The sequence below is a fragment of the Panthera pardus genome, unplaced genomic scaffold, assembly GCF_024362965.1.
Source record: "Panthera pardus isolate Hobbes unplaced genomic scaffold, ASM2436296v1 HiC_scaffold_19, whole genome shotgun sequence".
Taxonomy (NCBI): Eukaryota; Metazoa; Chordata; class Mammalia; order Carnivora; family Felidae; genus Panthera; species Panthera pardus.
In genome coordinates this window covers 13,165,927-13,183,374 of record NW_026526754.1, presented here as the reverse complement: position 1 = coordinate 13,183,374, position 17,448 = coordinate 13,165,927, and the positions used below count along the sequence as shown (strand labels likewise).

General features: G+C 47.0%; 1 protein-coding gene and 1 pseudogene across 2 annotated transcripts in view; both read right to left on the bottom strand.

The window, feature by feature from the left end:
- Window positions 1-1,092: 1,092 nt before the first annotated feature.
- LOC128778231 (U4 spliceosomal RNA) lies at window positions 1,093-1,260 on the bottom strand (annotated as a pseudogene).
- A 2,713-nt stretch (window positions 1,261-3,973) lies between these two features.
- The window catches only part of ST3GAL2 (ST3 beta-galactoside alpha-2,3-sialyltransferase 2), a 48,286-nt gene continuing 34,811 nt past the window's right edge, over window positions 3,974-17,448 (bottom strand). For both annotated transcript variants that reach the window (XM_053906663.1, XM_019455314.2), the window contains 5 exons: window positions 15,856-16,049; window positions 10,073-10,252; window positions 7,805-7,850; window positions 7,393-7,512; window positions 3,974-6,520 (listed from right to left, as the gene is read on the bottom strand). In XM_053906663.1, the coding sequence (XP_053762638.1) occupies window positions 6,347-6,520; window positions 7,393-7,512; window positions 7,805-7,850; window positions 10,073-10,252; window positions 15,856-16,049 (714 nt within the window). In that variant the 3' untranslated portion in view covers window positions 3,974-6,346. The remainder of the gene's footprint in view (window positions 6,521-7,392; window positions 7,513-7,804; window positions 7,851-10,072; window positions 10,253-15,855; window positions 16,050-17,448) is intronic.

The window sequence follows — 17,448 nt, the reverse complement described above, 5'->3', positions numbered from 1 at the left end:
TGCATGTGAATAGAGAACTATTATATAACCTAACAATTCCACTTCTGGGTATTTATCTGAAGGAAATGAAATCAAAGAGATATCTCCACCTTCATGTTCAATTCAGTATTTTTTACAATATACAAGACATAGAAAAACCGAAGTGCCCATCAACGGAAAAATGGGAAAAGAAAATGTGGTGGTGTGTGAGGGTGGGGGTGGGGCATATAAAATAGAGTATTACTTAGTTATAAAAAAGGAAATCCTGCCATTTGTAACAACAAAGTCCATGGATGGACTGAGGGCATTTTGCTAAGTGAAATAAGACAGAGAAATACTATATGATCTCACTTTGGGTGGAATCTTTTTTTTTGTTTTTAATAGGTGGAATCTTAAAAAAAACAAACTCATAGAAACAGATTGGTGGTTGCCAGGGGGAGGAGGTGGTGGGGTGAAGGTGGTCAAAGCTACGAACTTCTAGTTATAAGATAAATAAGTTGTGGGGATGTAACGTACAGCATGGTGACTATAGTTAACAATATTGTATTGTATTTGAAAGTTGCTAAGAGAGATTTTAAAAGTTCTCACCACACACACACAAAATGTTAATTATATGAGATGATTGATGTGTTAACCTTATTGTGGTAATCATTTTGGAACATATACACATACAAAAGCACGATGTTGTATACCTTATACACTTACACAATGTTATATGTCAGTTATATCTCATTGAAGCTGGAAAAATATACAACATTCTAGTTTTTCTAATTCTTCCAAATAACATGTTCAACCACCTCTCTTCTCCTTTTCCCCAGTCCATTTTGATAATGAAATGGCAGTGGAAGTTGCTTTTCTTTACCATAGAAATGTTATCTATTTATCTATAAAATTTGCCAAATAAACCCCCATTAGGAGCTTTAAAAAAAATAATTCATGAAATTATCTATTTTAGTACATTGATCTTTATGCTCTTTTCTGCATATAGATTATATCCCACATCAAAAATGTTTTAAAAAATTAAAAAATGCATTAGTGATTGGTGTGCCATCTTTGATGAACTCTGTTGGCTGTCATGTGTAAGTCAGAATGATGTGATCCCAACATGATAAAGTCCAAAAAGACGTGCCTACTACTTGTGATGGTGGGCACATTACCACAACAGACCACAGGATGATAATTAGAGTTCTGACCTACAAGGATTTGGGAAAAGTTTTCAATTAGCAATAATCGCGCCTCGGATAAACCTCATTGGCTACAATACTGCCACTGCGCAAAGCTGACCTACAAGGATTTGGGACAATAGTTAATGGACCATTAGGATCTCTAGGAATTAGATGCCAAGCAGGCTACTAAGGTTCTGCTTAACATGCATGGGAGCAGAAATTCAAAGATTGCTGAGGAGCCTGGGTCACAGTCTTGGGGATTCACAGCTTCTCACCCAGTTCCCAGACCTAATTCAGGTCACACATGGAGCCTCTTTTTCAAGAGGATTCCAGGGTCCTTTGAGGAGTGACTCTCTGACATAGGTCAGGTGTGGAACCTGAATCTTCCCCCATGTCTTTCCTGAGGGACCTACTTCCCAAAGTGACAGTGCACTAGGGAAAGGGAAATACCCAGAGCTTCAGGAGTTATCAGATACAAGCTCTCACATCCAACCAAAATGGCCCACCAGTTAGAGTCAGGCTTATTATGGCAAATGATAGATGGAGCTCTGATCCAAGTTCATTTAATGGTGGGTCCAATAAGACCACAGACCCATTTTAAGGTACAGGCATACCTCTGAGAGATTGCAGGTTGGGTCACAGACTGCAGCAATAAAGTAAGTATCACAATGAAGCGAGTGTAATGAATTTTTTGGTTTCCTGGTATATATAAAAGTTATGTTTACACTACACTGTAGCCTATTAAGTGTGCAACAGCATTATGTATAAAAATGTTTATGCCCTGGCGCGCCTGGGTGGCTCAGATGGTTAAGCCAACTGCCTCCGACTTCGACTTAGGTCATGATCTCACAGTTTGTGGGTTCAAGCCCCGTGTTGGGCTCTGTGCTGACAGCTCAGAGTCTGGAGCCTGCTTTGGATTGTCTTCTTCTTTCTCTGTCCCTCCCCCACTCACACTCAGTCTCTTTCTTTTATTTTTTTTTTTAATTTTTTTTTAATGTTTTAGTTTTGAGAGACAGAGAAACAGAACCTGAGTGGGGGAGGAGCAGAGAGAGAGGGAGACACAGAATCTGAAGTGGGCTCCAGGCTCTGAGCTGTCAGCACAGAGCCCGACACGGGGCCTGAACCCACGAACCGTGAGATCATGACCTGAGCTGAAGTCGGATGCTTAACCACCTGAGCCACCCAGGCGCCCCATACTGTCTCTTTCAAAAATAAATAAAAAAAAAATTAAAAACAAACAATTTATTGCTCAAAAATGCTAACCATCTTCTGAGTTTTCAGCAAGTTGTAACCATTGATCACAGATCACTATACCAAATATAGTAATGAAAAAGTTTGAAATATTGTGAGAATTACTAAAATGTGACACAGACACAAGGTGAGCAAATGCTGTTGGAAAAATGGTGCTGATAGACCTGCTCATTGCACGGTTGCCACAAACCTTCAACTTGTAAAAAAAACTCAGTATCTGCAAAGGGCAATAAAGCAAACTGCAAAAATATTAGTCATGCCTGGAATTTCCTGTCCCAAAATGGAAGAGACATTTACTACCTGGCGAAATCCCCAGATTGACAACCTTACCCATGGAATGGGGGTGACTACGATAGATGGACCAAACAGAAGTCCCTGGGACCATGTCCAAAGTAGTAAGTGGAAAAAAAAAAAAAAGTCAACACCACACTCTAACAGCATCTACAGAAATTGGTGCTGCCATCAAACTTGAGTTATACAGGGGTGGGTGATTTTTTCCTCATCCCATTTACTCACCATTTGACTCTTAAAAACTGACAGTTTATTGCAAATGCAATCAAATGGTAATGCTGACCTGTTGTGCTAGATATGATATCTTTGTGGGATCAAAGCAACACAGCCCTCGGCCAACATTAAAAAAAAAAAAAAAAAAGATACACAATTTGGTGGAACTCTTGATTGTGGAGGCAACAGGTACAACATTGGGGAGTGATGCTCCAACCAATTAGTGACCTGTAAGGCAGCTGGCTTTGAGTTGAGTGGGACCCAAACAAGAAATGGTTCTCAGAAGTCTAGCCTATGCGTACACTGTCCTGCCACCAGGCTTTAGGACCCAGGCAACCAAATGCTAACAGAGTGTCTGTGGTAGAGAGAGAAGGATGGAAGGAGTCTCTGACAACTCCAAGTAAGAGAACTATAGCCCCTGTTCTAGGGTTTTAGAAAAATACCAATATGCTCCTCTACCAAAAGTTATTCTCCAAGTGAAAAGCAACTCCTGGATTGCTCTTGGGCACAGGCAGAAAGTGAATTGCAGGACACCAAGTGACTTTAGACTCACAGCTGTCTGTTGTGACATCCATAGTAGTTGGTCCATTGAACTATAAAATTGGATGTTTGGTGGCATTCCATTGCACAAAGTAGACCTTAGGGGTCCAGATGGTCCAAGGAAGTGCCTCGGATGCCTGTGCAACCTGCTCCTCCCATTCTGTCAATTTCCTGCCAACCCACACCTACAGCATCACAGGGAGTTCTGCAGAACCTGGAAATGTTGTGGGAAACCCCATCCTGGTGCCTTCTGGATCTGCATGCTGTGGGGCCCCTGGCAATGGACAGTCTCTGCCCTGCTGAACCACTCACGTGTCCCAAAGGACAGTGGTAAAGAACCACTATTTCAGAGGGCACTGCTGGTGGACTGGGTTGGGAGGCCTCGTGTATACGGGGGCAGGTGTTTGGAGTCATGCTCTTTTCTCCTTCGAACCTTCCACCCAATGTTCTTAGTCATTACTTGGTCATAGCTCCCGGCTGACAGAGATTTCTTCTTTTCACAACCATACCCATTTCAAATAGACAAATGACTATATAGTTCTTTTGTTCTTTTTAATTCAGAAAGAGAGAGAAAGGGAAGAAAATAAAAAACATTTGTTTAAATAACTATTGCAGAAAAGGAGATCTGGGCTGGATGCTGGGACCTACCTCTTCCAGAAAGGGGATTTATTAACGTTTTAAACAAAACAAAACAAAAAGAAAAAGGAACAGAAAAGAAATAAATTATTCTGCTCAATACTGTTTGGCATAATCGCATTTTTTCATCTTCTACACTCCAAACTGCCTCTTCAGGAAGCACTGAGCTGAGACTGGCAAGAATGGCTGGTGCCTTGACTCTCTAAAATGATGGGGTAGGCCCTGAGAGAGGCATTCCACTAAAGGCCCCCCAAATCCACCCTCATGCTCTACTCCTCCTACTTTTGGAATTGGAAAGGAACAGACTCTAGCTACGTTCTCAATATATTAACTTTTAGGGGTGCCCACTGCCCTGCCCTAATCCTCTTCTAAAATACTCCCTGCTGGTCCCTGTTCCCCCAGCCAGCTGCAGGAACTACACCAATGGCCAGGAGGCTGCTTGGTGGTATCAACTCACTAAGATAAAGGGTGGTATTTGTGTTCCTCACTGTTGGGAAGGGGGATCCTATTAGTTTGGAAACTTCACAGAAGCCCTTACCCCCCTCCGAAATTTCCCCAACCTTGTAAGGTGAGAATACCATCAACAGCTTCCTGTCAGAGCTTCAGCTGGGTTCAGTCATGCAGGTAAATTCCAGTTGTAACCCGTTTGTTGGTTTCCCTGCCCTTCTAGATTTGGAAATGGAAAGTGGGTTAGAGCAAGGAGGCAGGAAGTGAGCATGGGGCAGAGGGGACACAAGGGCAGGAGAGGAGGCATGCAAGCGGGCAAGTCTACTCCTCCCCAGCTAGAATCCCAGCTATCTGCATGGCCAACGTAGAGTTTTAAAAAAATCTTTGTTGGTCAGCCATCCCTGGTAACCTCAAGTTAATTAAATTACGAGACCAAAGCAAATTCCACCCCCAGGCAAAGGTTTCCTACTCCTCTTTGGGGTGATGGATGAAGGAAGAAGGTGCATGCACCAGGCAAGCTGGGTTCCCCATCTCCAGGCTTCTTTCCCACGTGTTGCTCCCTCTCCCTAGAGCAGGCCAAACGCGCGCGAGTGTGCGCGCGCGCTCGATTATTCGATTATTCGCGCGAGCGGGCGGTTGGGGGGGGGGGCGGTAGGGAGTGAAGATGCAACAGTGCCCCCCAACCCCCAGGGCAAGTTTTGATTTTTTTTTTTCAGGACAGGTAGGCTGGTGAGGAGGCCCAGGGCCTAAGAAGAGCCACTGAAAAGGTTTTGGGTGAACAGTAGGGGCCGAGAGTACACGAGAGTGAGAAGCACCTTACATCTGAAGTGACTGGGCTTCCTTGTCCCCTGCCGTGTTCCTTACACCTGTGTTCCAGAGTTAGGCCCTAGGCGAATTCCGCCCGTTAGCAACGGGTGAATACAGTTCTAGTTTTCTGGTGAGATACTAAATGCCCTGGTCAGAAAGGCCATTCCATAGGGTGGCCAAAGGTGGGGATGGGGAGAAAGAGGAGGGGACCCACAAGCCACTGCATTTCTTTGGTGGGTTTACACTCACCCATCTGGGCCTGACAGAAAAAGGAAACGTGGGGTCCAAAATTCTCTGAGTCTGAAGAGGTTTGAGAGGGCTCCAGCTTTTACCCTGGGATGAAGGCGCGCTCCCCGGAAACCATCTCATCTCCCCTAAACCACCATATAGGAACGGCTAACGCCCCACCGCCCACCCGGAGGTCAAGAGGGACACCCCCGCCCCCCACCAGCCCCGGCAAGGGAAGCCGAGCCGCCGCTGCCCCGCACCTTCCCCACCGTCTCCTTCTCGGCGCCCCTGACCGAGTGAGGTCGACGGGCGGCGGGCAATGCTCCTACACACACTGAGGAAAGTACCTCACTGAGGCCGGAACCAACCTCTGTTCCTTACAAAGCGTGAAATAAAATTCTACCCAAAGCATAGGGGAGAAGGGATTCAGCGGCCGCCGGCCCGCCTCCAAAGGCCATTGATTGGAAGAGACGGGCCCAGGGCCGGCAGTTCTCCTTGAGTCGCATGATTGGCTGGGAGAAAAAAAAAAAAAAATCCTCCGCTTCGACTGCAGCGCTGATTGGTGCCTGGCCGGCTAGTCCCCAGTCTCATGATTGGCGAGGGACAGCCAGCGCTCGCTGGACTTGCAGCATGATTAGTCCAGACCGCGCCCTGACGTCGCTCCTAGGGCCTGGAAACGCCCAATGGGGCGCCGTGCCCACGCCGAGGCCACCGCCCTCCGGCTGGCCTGGAGTCCCGGCTAGGAGCCAGCGCCCGAGGTTCGCGCCTGGCCCGGAAGGGTCGCGGGTTCAATTTCCTCGGTAGACCTCGATCTTGCTGGCCTTGGCCAGCATGTCGATGATATGGGCCTCGAAGTCGGCGTCGTGCACCCCCGTCTTCCGGAACTCGCCCGCGTACCGGTTATTCTCCCAGTAGTGGTGCCAGTTGCCCCGGCTGTCGGCCCCGAACCCGTACACGTTCACCTGCAGGGGAGGGCGGCGCAGGTCACCCCGCGTCGGAGAGCGGGAGGACAGGGCACGGGAAAGCCTCGGGTCGCGGTGGGCTAAGAGAAAGGGGCTGCAGCGACCCGACTACAGCTAAGAGACGCGCAGTTCGTCAATTCGCAGAGCGCGGGAGGCAACGGGAATACGCGACACCCAGGCCTGGAGCTAAGGATACCGACTGGCAAGACTGCTGCTCCCTTTTGGTTCTTCCACCCGTCTGATTGCAGCGATACGCCTCGGTCTGGGGCTATGGGACCTCTCCCACCGTTGCTAACGTTCCTTTTTTTTTGTTTTGTTTTGTTGTTGTTTTTGTTTTTTAATGTAATACTTTTATATGAAACCTAGTCAAGCACCCAATACCACACACTGAATTTACTGGCAAAAGTGGGTGTGCTGGGCGTGAGCGAGTATGGCACAGCAGCCCTGCTTGCTAGTGAGATGTGCTCCTGGAACGAATGACCTGTAGTGTTAACACACAGAGGGTAGGCCTAGGGCCCACAGCGGTGGGAGAAGACCATCCCGCTGGAAGTTAACTTCATTATTTCCGTTCTATTTATATTTTTGATGATTTTTTCTTTATGACAAGTAATACCAATTATGGTAGTAATGTTCTGTTTCCTTTTTAAATAACTTTAACTTTTCACTGAAGTGATTTCAGATTTGGTAAAATCATGAGTAGTAAGTTTGGGAAATGAAGATGTATACTTTACAGCCTAGAAATGCAGGAAATCAAAGCCACTTGGTTTCTGCCTACAAAAACACGTTCCTCTTGCTCTGCTAAGCCCTAAGAAGGGCTAATCCCCTCTGTTCCATGGGTATCCCTATTTTACCCATAACACGGGGTTACCCACCTCATCACACACATGCAGGGCAAAGAAGAGCACCAGCATCCCTGTAGAAGGGTACCGCCCGTGATGCTCTGTCCACCGGTCGTGGATATACTTGAAGAAGGCTGGGTTGTAGATCTGAACCTGGGAAGAGAAAAGGCAACAGACACATGAGGGGTGTTGGGGGCCTGGAGACTCAGGCCAGGCTCTAAGTAGCTTCTGCCAGTTCCTCCATGCTTGCCAGCAGACCTGTTCTTCCAAGTTCCCTAGTTCCTGTGGCCTCTGAGGGGGTCAGGCATACCAGCAGATGGGTGGACTCTGAAGGTTCTGGAAGGGCACTGGGGGAAACCTGAGCCACAGGACTGGGCACAGCAGTAGTCAAATCTGCACCGTTTCTAATGAGATGGGGATGAACAAGGGAGAGGTGGGAGCTTACCTTTTCTTTGTCCACTCGAAGGAAAGACTTCACTGGTGCATAGGTGCTGCAAGCAGAAAGAAGAAGATTTAGATGGCCCTTGGGATCTAGAAAGGTCCACAGATGCCTTTCCTCCTTGTCAGGCCTGAGTGATGACAGCCTTACAACAGATCCCCTGCTTCCAGACTGCTTTCCCAGAGCACATCACTGCAGTACCTTGCTCAGAAAACTTCAGCAGCTACCTATGTTCTTTAGGATAAAATAAGGTTGTTTTAGACAAACATTGGTGCCTTCTATTATCCAGCCCAAATGCTTCTTTCCACAACACTCAGCTGTGAACTCCCCACTTAATTTAGCCAATCATCTCACACCCACTATATTTGTCTTAGTTCTGCCTACAGTGACCCTCTTGCTACTATCCTCATATTTGGTACAAATCCCTCCTTCCCTATTAGCCAGCCATGGCACCCGTAGTCTATACTCCTTTTCTAAGCAAGGGACTTAAACTCAAACTTAAACTTTATCATAAGATAAAGTCAGGAAACTGTAATTTATATTTCTGTGTTTAAAAAATACATAGTGACAAAATGCAGGCAAATAGCAGGCAATATGTGGAAACAGCTTAACTGTCCACTGATGGATGAATTGATAAAGCAAATATGGTATATCCATATAGTGGAATACTATTCAGCCTTTAAAAGGAATGAAATCCTGTACATGCTACAACACAGATAAACCCTGAAAACACTACACTAAGTGAAATAAGCCAGGACAAACACTATGACTCCACTTACATGAAGTACCTATAATAGTCAAATCATACAGACAAAAAGACTAGTGGTTATCAGAGGCTAAGGGTCGGGGAAATGGGGAGTTATTAATGAATGCAATTTCCACTTGAAATTATGAAAAAGTTCTGGAGATGGATAGGGTGGCGTTTTGCACAACAAAGCGAATGTACTTATTTAAAAATTTTTTACATTTATTTACATTTATCTGTCTCTGAGAGACAGAGAGAGACAGCACAAGCAGGGGAGGGCAGAAAGAATGAGATACAGATTCCAAAGGAGGCTCCAGGTTCTGAGCTGTCAGCACAAAGCCCGACGCAAGGCTCAAATCCATGAACTGTGAGATTATGACCTGAGCCGAAGTTGGATGCTTAACTGACTGAGTCACACAGGTGCCCTGAGTGCACTTATAATTTTGGTGGAGAATGTGGGCAGTGATCTGAGAAAATGAGTTTGTATTTACTTATTTGTTTTTAAGTAATCTCTACACCCCATGTGGGGCTTGAACTCACAACACTGAGATCAAGAATCACATGCTCTAGCAACTGAGCCAGCCAGGCACCCCATATGTTGTATACATTTTAACACACACACATACACACACGCACACAGTGAGACAGATTAGTGGTTGTTGCCTAGGGCTGGGGTGTGGGAGTAGAGGGAGTGAGGGTGATGGCTAAGGGGTACAGAGGTATCTTTAGATCTTTAAAGATCTTCATCTTTAAGAAGATGAAAGGAGTTCTAAAATTAATTGTGGTGATAGTTACACAACACCATATTTAATAAAAGCCACTGACTTGTATACTTTAAATGTGTAAACTGTATGGCATGTGACTTGTACCTCAATAGAGATGCTAAAAAATACTTAGTGATGGGGTGCCTGAGTGGCTCAGTCAGTTAAGCATCCAACTTCAGCTCAGGTCATGATCTCACGGTTCATGAGTTCAAGCCCCATGTTGGGCTCTGTGCTGACAGCTTGGAGCCTGGAGCCTGCTTGGGATTCTGTGTCTCCCTCTCTTTCTGCCCTTCTCCCACTCCCACTGTGTCTCTCAAAAATAAATAAACATTAAAAATAAAAAAAATACTTGGTGATGAAACTAATGTAATGTTGTATGTCAACCACACTTCAATAAAATAAAATAAAAAATGACATATTAAATTTCCTCAGGTTCCCAGCTGTGATTGAGCAACTGTCTCTAAAGAAAATTCTCAGAATGCAGAACTCCCACAGTCAGGAGCCACCTCCTGGAAAGGAGACCAAAACCTTGCTACCCTTTCTACCTACAGGAAGCTGGCTGTCACTATGTAGGAGTGACACTGAATAACCTGTGGCCCCAGCTAACGTACCACTTTGGGCTCTCCCTACTATTGCCTCCCTCTTCACCAGCCCCTCTCGGTCAAAATATTCAGTTAAAAGAATTCTAAGAGCCAATCCTTGGGAAGACTCCTCTCAAAATGCTCTGTCACCCGCATTCCACTCCCAGTCAACAGAGCGACTTACAATCGGATCTGCCCCGTGGACAAAGCGCTGGCAATCCAGAGGAGGTCCAGGGCTTTGAAGGGCACCAACACAAAGCTGACATTGGCGGGCAGGTTCTTGGCACTCTCGGGGTACATGAAATGATGAGTGGTTCGGCTGCCAACATCCTGCTCAAAGCCCACGGTTGGCGCCTGATTCATCCTGTAAGGACAAGAGGGTGACATGAGAATAAACCGCCATAGAAAGTGGTACAAGATTTTTATCTTTTTTTAAAGTTTATTTCTTTCTTTATATTTATTTATTTATTTACTTACTTACTTATTTATTTATTATATGAAATTTATTGTCAAATTAGTTTCCATACATCTTTCTTTATTTTTAAATGTTTTTATTTTATTTTTTAGAGAGACAGAGAGACAGAGCGTGAGCAGGGGAGGGGCAGAGAGAGACAGAAACAGACTCTGAAGCAGGCCAGGCTCTGAGCTGTCAGCAAAGGGCCCGATGCGGGGCTCAAACTCAGAACCGTGATATCATGACCTAAGCTGAAGTAGGCTGCTTAACCGACTGAGCCACCCAGGTGCCCCATTAAAGTTTATTTATTTATTTTGAAAGACAGAGAGCAAGAGAGAAAGAGAGCAGGGGAGGGGCAGAGAGAGAGAGAGAGAGAGAGAGAGAGAAAGAAATCTCAAGCAAACTCTGCGATGTCAGCACACAGCCCCATGCGTGGCTTCCACGAACTGTGAGATCATGACCCAGGCCCAAACCAGAGTTAGATGTTTAACCAACTGAGCCACCCAGGTGCCCCTGTACAAGATTTTTCAGGACAATTTGGTTCTAGCCATCAAAAATATAAATGGGTGTACGCTTTGATGCAGCAATTCCATTTCTTTTTTTAATTATTTTTTTAAATATGCGTTTATATTTGAGAGAGAGAGGAGAGGGAGGGAGAGAGAGACAGTACATGAGCAGGGGATGGGCAGAGACAGAGACAGAGACAGACTCTGAAGCAGGCTCCAGGCTTTGAGCTGTCAGCACAGAGCCCGATGTGGGGCTCAAACTCACAAGCCATGAGATCCTGACCTGAGCCAAAGTCAGATGCTCAACCAACTGAGCCACCCAGGCGCCCCGTGGCAATTCCATTTCTAAGTATCTATCCTATAAAAATGGTTTCATAAGTCTGCAAAGACATGCGCACAAAGATATTCACTGCATTATTATTTACAGTAGTGAAAAGGAGAATCAATTTAACAATTAAGAACTGGTTGGGCCTCCTGGGTGGCTTGGTTGGTTAAGCGTCCAACTTTGGCTCAGGTCATGATCTCACGGCTCGTGAGTTCAAGCCCTGCGTTGGGCTCTGTGCTGACAGCTCAGAGCCTGGAGCCTGCTTCGGATTCTGTGTTTCCCTCTCTCAGCCTCTCCCCTGCCCATGCTCTGTCTGTCTCTCTCTCAAAAATAAATACACATTAAAAAAGAGAACTGGTTAATACATTTTGGGACACTCATATAATAGAACACCATGTAGCCATGAGAATGAGTGAAATAGATTTACACGTGCTGGTAAGAAATAAGTCCAAGAGGTACTCAGTGAAAAAAAACAAGTAATGTGAGGTGTCTATCCCATTACCTTTTGAATACTACTATGTGCTGCAGGAGGGAATTAAGACAAAAGGAAAACTTGAAACTAGATAGTGTGATACCATTTTTTTGTAAAAAAAGAAAAGGAGGCACAGGGAGCAAAAGGAAGAAGGAAGAAAGAAAAAACATACTTTTATATATGAATAAAAAAATCTGGAAGAGTATTACAATTGGTAACAAAGGTTACTCTTGGGAAATGGGATGGGGAAGCGTAATTCATCTTTTAGTATATATATTTCTTTCTTTTAAAAATGTTTTAATGTTTATTTATTTTTGAAAGACAGAGACAGAGATAGAGAGCAAGGTAAGGGGAGAGAGAGAGGGAGACACAGAATCTGAAGCAGGCCCCAGGCTCTGAGCTATCAGCACAGAGCCCGACGTGGGGCTCAAACTCATGAACTGTGAGATCATAACCTGAGCTGAAGTGGGACACTTAACCGAATGAGTCACCCAGGCACCCTCTAGTATATATATTTCTGTGTTTTTCCCCCAATAACAACATATTTATTACTCTTACAATTTTTTTTTATTAAAGAAGAGAACAGCCTTCTACAGCTTCAACCTTACCTGGCTGTTGTGTCCTCTTTCCTAGAAGACGGTGGAAGCAAGATAAGAAGCTGAAGCATTCCCTCAGCCCCTGAGCTGCATGGCAGCCTCTATTCCACCAGCACCAGCCCCTCTGTCCCTGTACGTCAGCTTCTTATCTGCCTTTCTGTTCCAAGGCCAGGAGGGATGCTCCAAGTTCTGACAGAGCCCACCTTGGCTGTCTGCTGGTGATGCGCAGTGTGGATGTGTCTCTCCCATGCTGCCATGGAAGAAGTCGGAAACCCAGAGTGGGCTCACCGTCCTCCTAGGTATAACAAGCCCAGGAGGCTTCTACTTCCTTTCAACTTGTGCAAAACATAGGATCAATAAAATCAAAGCTCCCTCTTTTGGTGAACATCTTCAAAACAGGTGATCCAGCTGTAAACACAAACCTGTCGGTCTTTTCTGCTATGACCGTCTATGAGAACATTCCTGTCTTGTGTGGACCACTTTGCAGAATCATGACTGCCTAGATAGATGACCATAACCTTGCCCTCCAATGGGGATAAAGGGACCTGGGAGAGAGGGAGCAAAGTCTCCATGTGCTTTCCCAGCTTTTTATGCCTATTCTGTAAAACCAGGATGAAGGTTACCTGTACTTAAAGTGGCTGGCACCAACTCAGCTGGGCTGGGTAAAGACCTCCTGTGTCACTGGGGCTCCCACAATGCCTTCCTCCTGCCCACCTCCCCCTGATGACACGATACAGTAGGAGCACATCCAGGAGGCCCCACTGCTGCCGGTCATATTGCTGTAGCTCTCTCGTTCCCTTCCCTTGAGGAATTGGGAGGATGTTTGGAGTTGGAAAGCCATAAAGCCTGAGAACGGCCTGATTTAGAACTAGAGAGTGAGTCTTTGTTCTTGGCCACTTCAGTTCTAGTCTGGCTCAAGCAGAAGCCTAGAATCTTTTCCGTAGGACCGACTGTGCTCTAGCCTCCATTTCTTTAGGTTAACTGCCCCTCTGCCTCCTGTCTGGGCACCCCTCTGTTTTCCTGGTCTTTAGGATTCAGAGATATTACCTCTTAGAAGAGCCTAAAAGTATACTTTCCCATTTATTAATGACAGTTTTCTGGGGGTACTAGAGCTCTACACACAGCACTGGTGTCCTATGGTCACCAGAGCCACACCCGGATCTGCCTTCTGTCACATCAGCCCTGGGGTCTGTGAGGAACAGATCAATTGGGATGGTGTTTCTCAGCTGCCTGGGATATGTAATGGGGTATCAGGAAGTGGACGACGTGGGTTGGTGACGCTCAAGTTGGCTGGGGCCTGGACTGGACAGGAGCTGGGGTCAAGGTTCACTCTGGCGTACCTAAGAAATAACCTCCTCTCACTTGACATGGAGAGGCCAAACTGGTCCCACAGATCAAAGGGCTACAAGTGTCCCAGGTTGGCCTCTGAAGACAACCCCACTCCTCCCCACCCCCATCATCTGTAGCCACAGTCTTGAGGAAGTCCCTTCTTAGACCTGGCAGGCGGTATCATTGCCTCCACCTCCCTCAGGTCCCTCTCACTTGCTGGGCAGGCACCAACTTTCTAAAATCTGAGAACGAATGGAGTAAGAGTTCTAAAAAAGATGTTTCAGAGCCTCCAAGGTAAAGGAAGGAACATGGCATGATTTTGAGGGCAGGATTTTGCTTTGAGGTTCTGATTCATTCTGGAGAAGTCAAGCCCTGGAAAGCGGCCAGACAGGACACAGGTTGAACTACATCTCCATGATTCAGGGGAAAAGCATTCTAGACTTCTATCTGTTTCTGGTTGCCTCTGCACCTGAGGGCAGAGGCAGGGGAATGGTGGATGTGCATTCATGCTTAGAGTTTGGTATCTGGTCACCTAGTCTCTTCCATTCACTCGTGTATTAAAGTGAGCCTACGACTGCCAGGTGCTTATTCTAGGTCTGCTGGCTGGCTAAGGCAGGACCAGCTCAACTCCATTTGAAGTTTTCAGCAGGGCTCAGAAGACATATAGGAGGAGGCGGCAGCCGGGGGGTGGGATAGGGAAATATGGGTATAGCCATCATCTCACTGTAACTCAGCTTGGTGGGGTCTTATGTTGGTCTTGCCTCCAGGGACCAGGGAGGCGTCCCCAGTGGTTCCAAACCAAGACATGCCTATAAGGAAAGAGTCACCTCCACTACCATCAGACTGTACACATCAGCAAAAAGCCAATTCAATCTGGGTCACCCCTTACACAAAGCAATTCTGGGGTCCATTCCAAAACGCACATCTCCTAACCTGGTCTCTGTGAGTGAACATCTGTGAATTCCTTTCTGTAGCCTGGCCTGACCAGGTACCACTAAGGTGTCATAGCGGCCAAGCCTTTTTCTCTGCTTCTACCCTGGAGGTTCCCAACCGCTACTGACATGGATAATGAAAGCATCCACTTAGCACAGGGGGCAGGGCAGCAGAGGCAGGAGATTCAGGCACTCAAGACCATTTCCCTGGGCTTCCCGAGAGTCCCAGGGCTGCACTGAAGTGATGGATGCCTCCTTCCCCACTCTCGGCCACTGTCTCAGGGTAGAGAGAGCCCCTTCCCCAGCAACCAGCTTGCCTCCCTTATATTCTGAGTGCCAGCAGTTGGAGGATAGAGAGAATCTCAGGTGGTTCTGGGTTCCTGGATGGGGCCTAACAGACCTCCTCTCCCCACCGCCCCCCCCCCCCCTCAACATGAGAAAGGTTTTGCAAGGAATGGTGAAAGCCTCAGAGACATACTGCTGCCTGGGTGTTGCCATGGAAACAGCAACAGTTTCTAAGACAAAGCCCTTCCTTCGCCTCCTGGGAAACCTGGTCTTTCTGCAATGTTCATCATAAGAGATGCTTAGTGAAAACTCGGCATTTTCAGTATATTTACTCTCAAGTCTCTTTTTCCACCAAGGAGTGGGATGGAAGGATCCCCAGCATGGCATTTCCCATCCCCAAGTCTAAGGAGAAAGTCAGAAAACAGGATGAAAGTCAGGAACAGAATGAGCAGTCCATGTTGGAGTTTTAAGTCTCCCATACGTAGTCCCTGTTCACCTCCAGGCTCATAGCTCTGTGTCTTTGTCTGAAACGAATGTCTTTCCAACCCCTCTCCTTTCCTTAAGGCTGGGCAGAGATGTCTGGTGAATGAATCTGCCCCACATAATCTAAACCTTATCAAATAAAGGTGAGGGACAGCAGCCCAGAGCAAGCACTGAGCAGTTCTTCTTCCTGCCCAGGACCTCCATCTTCTGTGAGACTGCCAGGAGGAACCATCTGTGGCTATTAATCAAGACATTAGTGTGGGGCCTCACTCCTGGCTCAGCACTGAGGGGACCAGGCAGGTGGGAGTTCTCACCAGAAAACAACCAGTGGTCTACTCTTGGTTCTTTTCGGAGGAGTTCAGGACTCGAAACTGACTGCAGGCCTCAAGCAAAGTACAGAATGGGAATTCTGCCTCCCCATCTACCCAACAAATAAGAGTGAGACACTCAAGCCTTTATAGAAGGTTCTGGTATGGCAGGCTCACAGCAGCAGGCAACTCCTACACTGTCAGACAAGTCTATGGAGGCCAGTGCCTCCTTCTGGAGGCCTGTCCTGGGCCCACCCTTGGGCTCCCTGGGGCTCACCTCATGATGAAGTTGTGCCCATCCACATCCGGACCGTAGCCAGAGCCCCGCAGGTTGCCTGAGTTGCCCACCACGGCACAGCGCCTGCACTGGTGGGGGTCCCGGAAGCGGTAGGGGTTCTCGCCTGGCACTATCTGGAACAGCTTCTCCAGTACCTCGTTGGTATTGTGTGACTTGAACTGGGGCTGCAGCATCTGTGGACAGGAGGGAAGAAGGAAGGAGAGGGGCGGGTGAGCAGGGAGGGATTCCTGCCTGTCTCGCCTCTCTGCCTTCACCCTCTAATCTCAGTCAGGGAAAGGGAATTCTCTCTCGACAGTGAGGACATGCCCCCATTCCCACACAGTAAAGTTCCTTTCTGAGGCTAGTGCCCTTCTCATCAGGCGCAGGCTCTAACGCACTGGAGGGGACTCGGGGGTCAAGGGGTACCGCAGAGCAGAGAAACTTCCTGGGCTCGTCATGGCTGCAGAGGCCCCTGCTCTGCTGTCCTCTCAGGGAAGCTATGAGTGACAGGAAGAGTCATTTTGAGGAGCAGTTAATGTGGAAAACCCTGCTGAGCTTCAAGGGCTCATTCCCAACCCGCCTACAGAGGGCGCCTCTGGGACTGAGCCTGAGGACTCAGGGTTAGGAAAGCTCCATCTTGACGCAATATCCACAGGGATAAACTGGAGTCATCCCCTGAGCCCTAGGGGAGAGGAGAAGAGCAGGCAGAGAGGTACAGGAATTCTTTCAAAGTCAGAATGGCTGGAATGAAACTGGTTCCCTGTGCTTCCAACCACCAGTAACCGTGGAAGACCATGAAATGAAGCTGGGGCAGCCCTCAAATGCCAACACGCCAGGCAAGTAACTGCGCAGGAGTAAAGTGGCAGATGGGGCCTATGGCAAACAGGAGGCCCCATCAAAAAGGAGTGAGCTGACTGCTGGTGTGTTGTATCGTGAGCTCAAAAGCACCAAATTTTCCAGTTTTTCAAGAGAAGCTGAAAATATGGATTTCACGTGAAATATCCCAATTCCTAAATGTTAACTAATGCAAATATTTTAAAGTTTTTTTTTTTTTTTTAATGTTTATTATTTTTTGAGAGAGAGCGAGAGAAACACACACACACAGAGTCCAAGCAGGGGAGTGGTAGAGAGAGAGGAAGACACAGAATGCGAAGCAGGCTCCAGGCTCCGAGCTGTCAGTACAGAGCCTGACACAGGGCTCGAACTCACGAGCTGTGAGATCATGACCTAAGCTGGAATCGGGCACTTAACCAAGTGAGCCACCCAGGCGTCCCACTAATGCAAATATTTTAGAAATATTGAGCAGGGGCACCTGAGTGGCTCAGTCGATTAAGCATCCAACTCTTGATTTTGGCTCAGATGATGATCTCACGGTTTGTGAGTTTGAGCCCTGAATCGGGCTCTGCACTGACAGCGCGGAGCATGCTTGTGATTCTGTCTCCCTCTCTCTCTGCCCCTCCCCAGCTTGCTCTCTCTCTCTCTCTCTCAAAAATAAATAAAAATAAACTAAAAGAAAATATTGAGCAGACTGGACTTGGGTCACAGACCACAAATCAGTAGGGTAGAAACTAGGGCTTTAAAACGCTCTGTGGT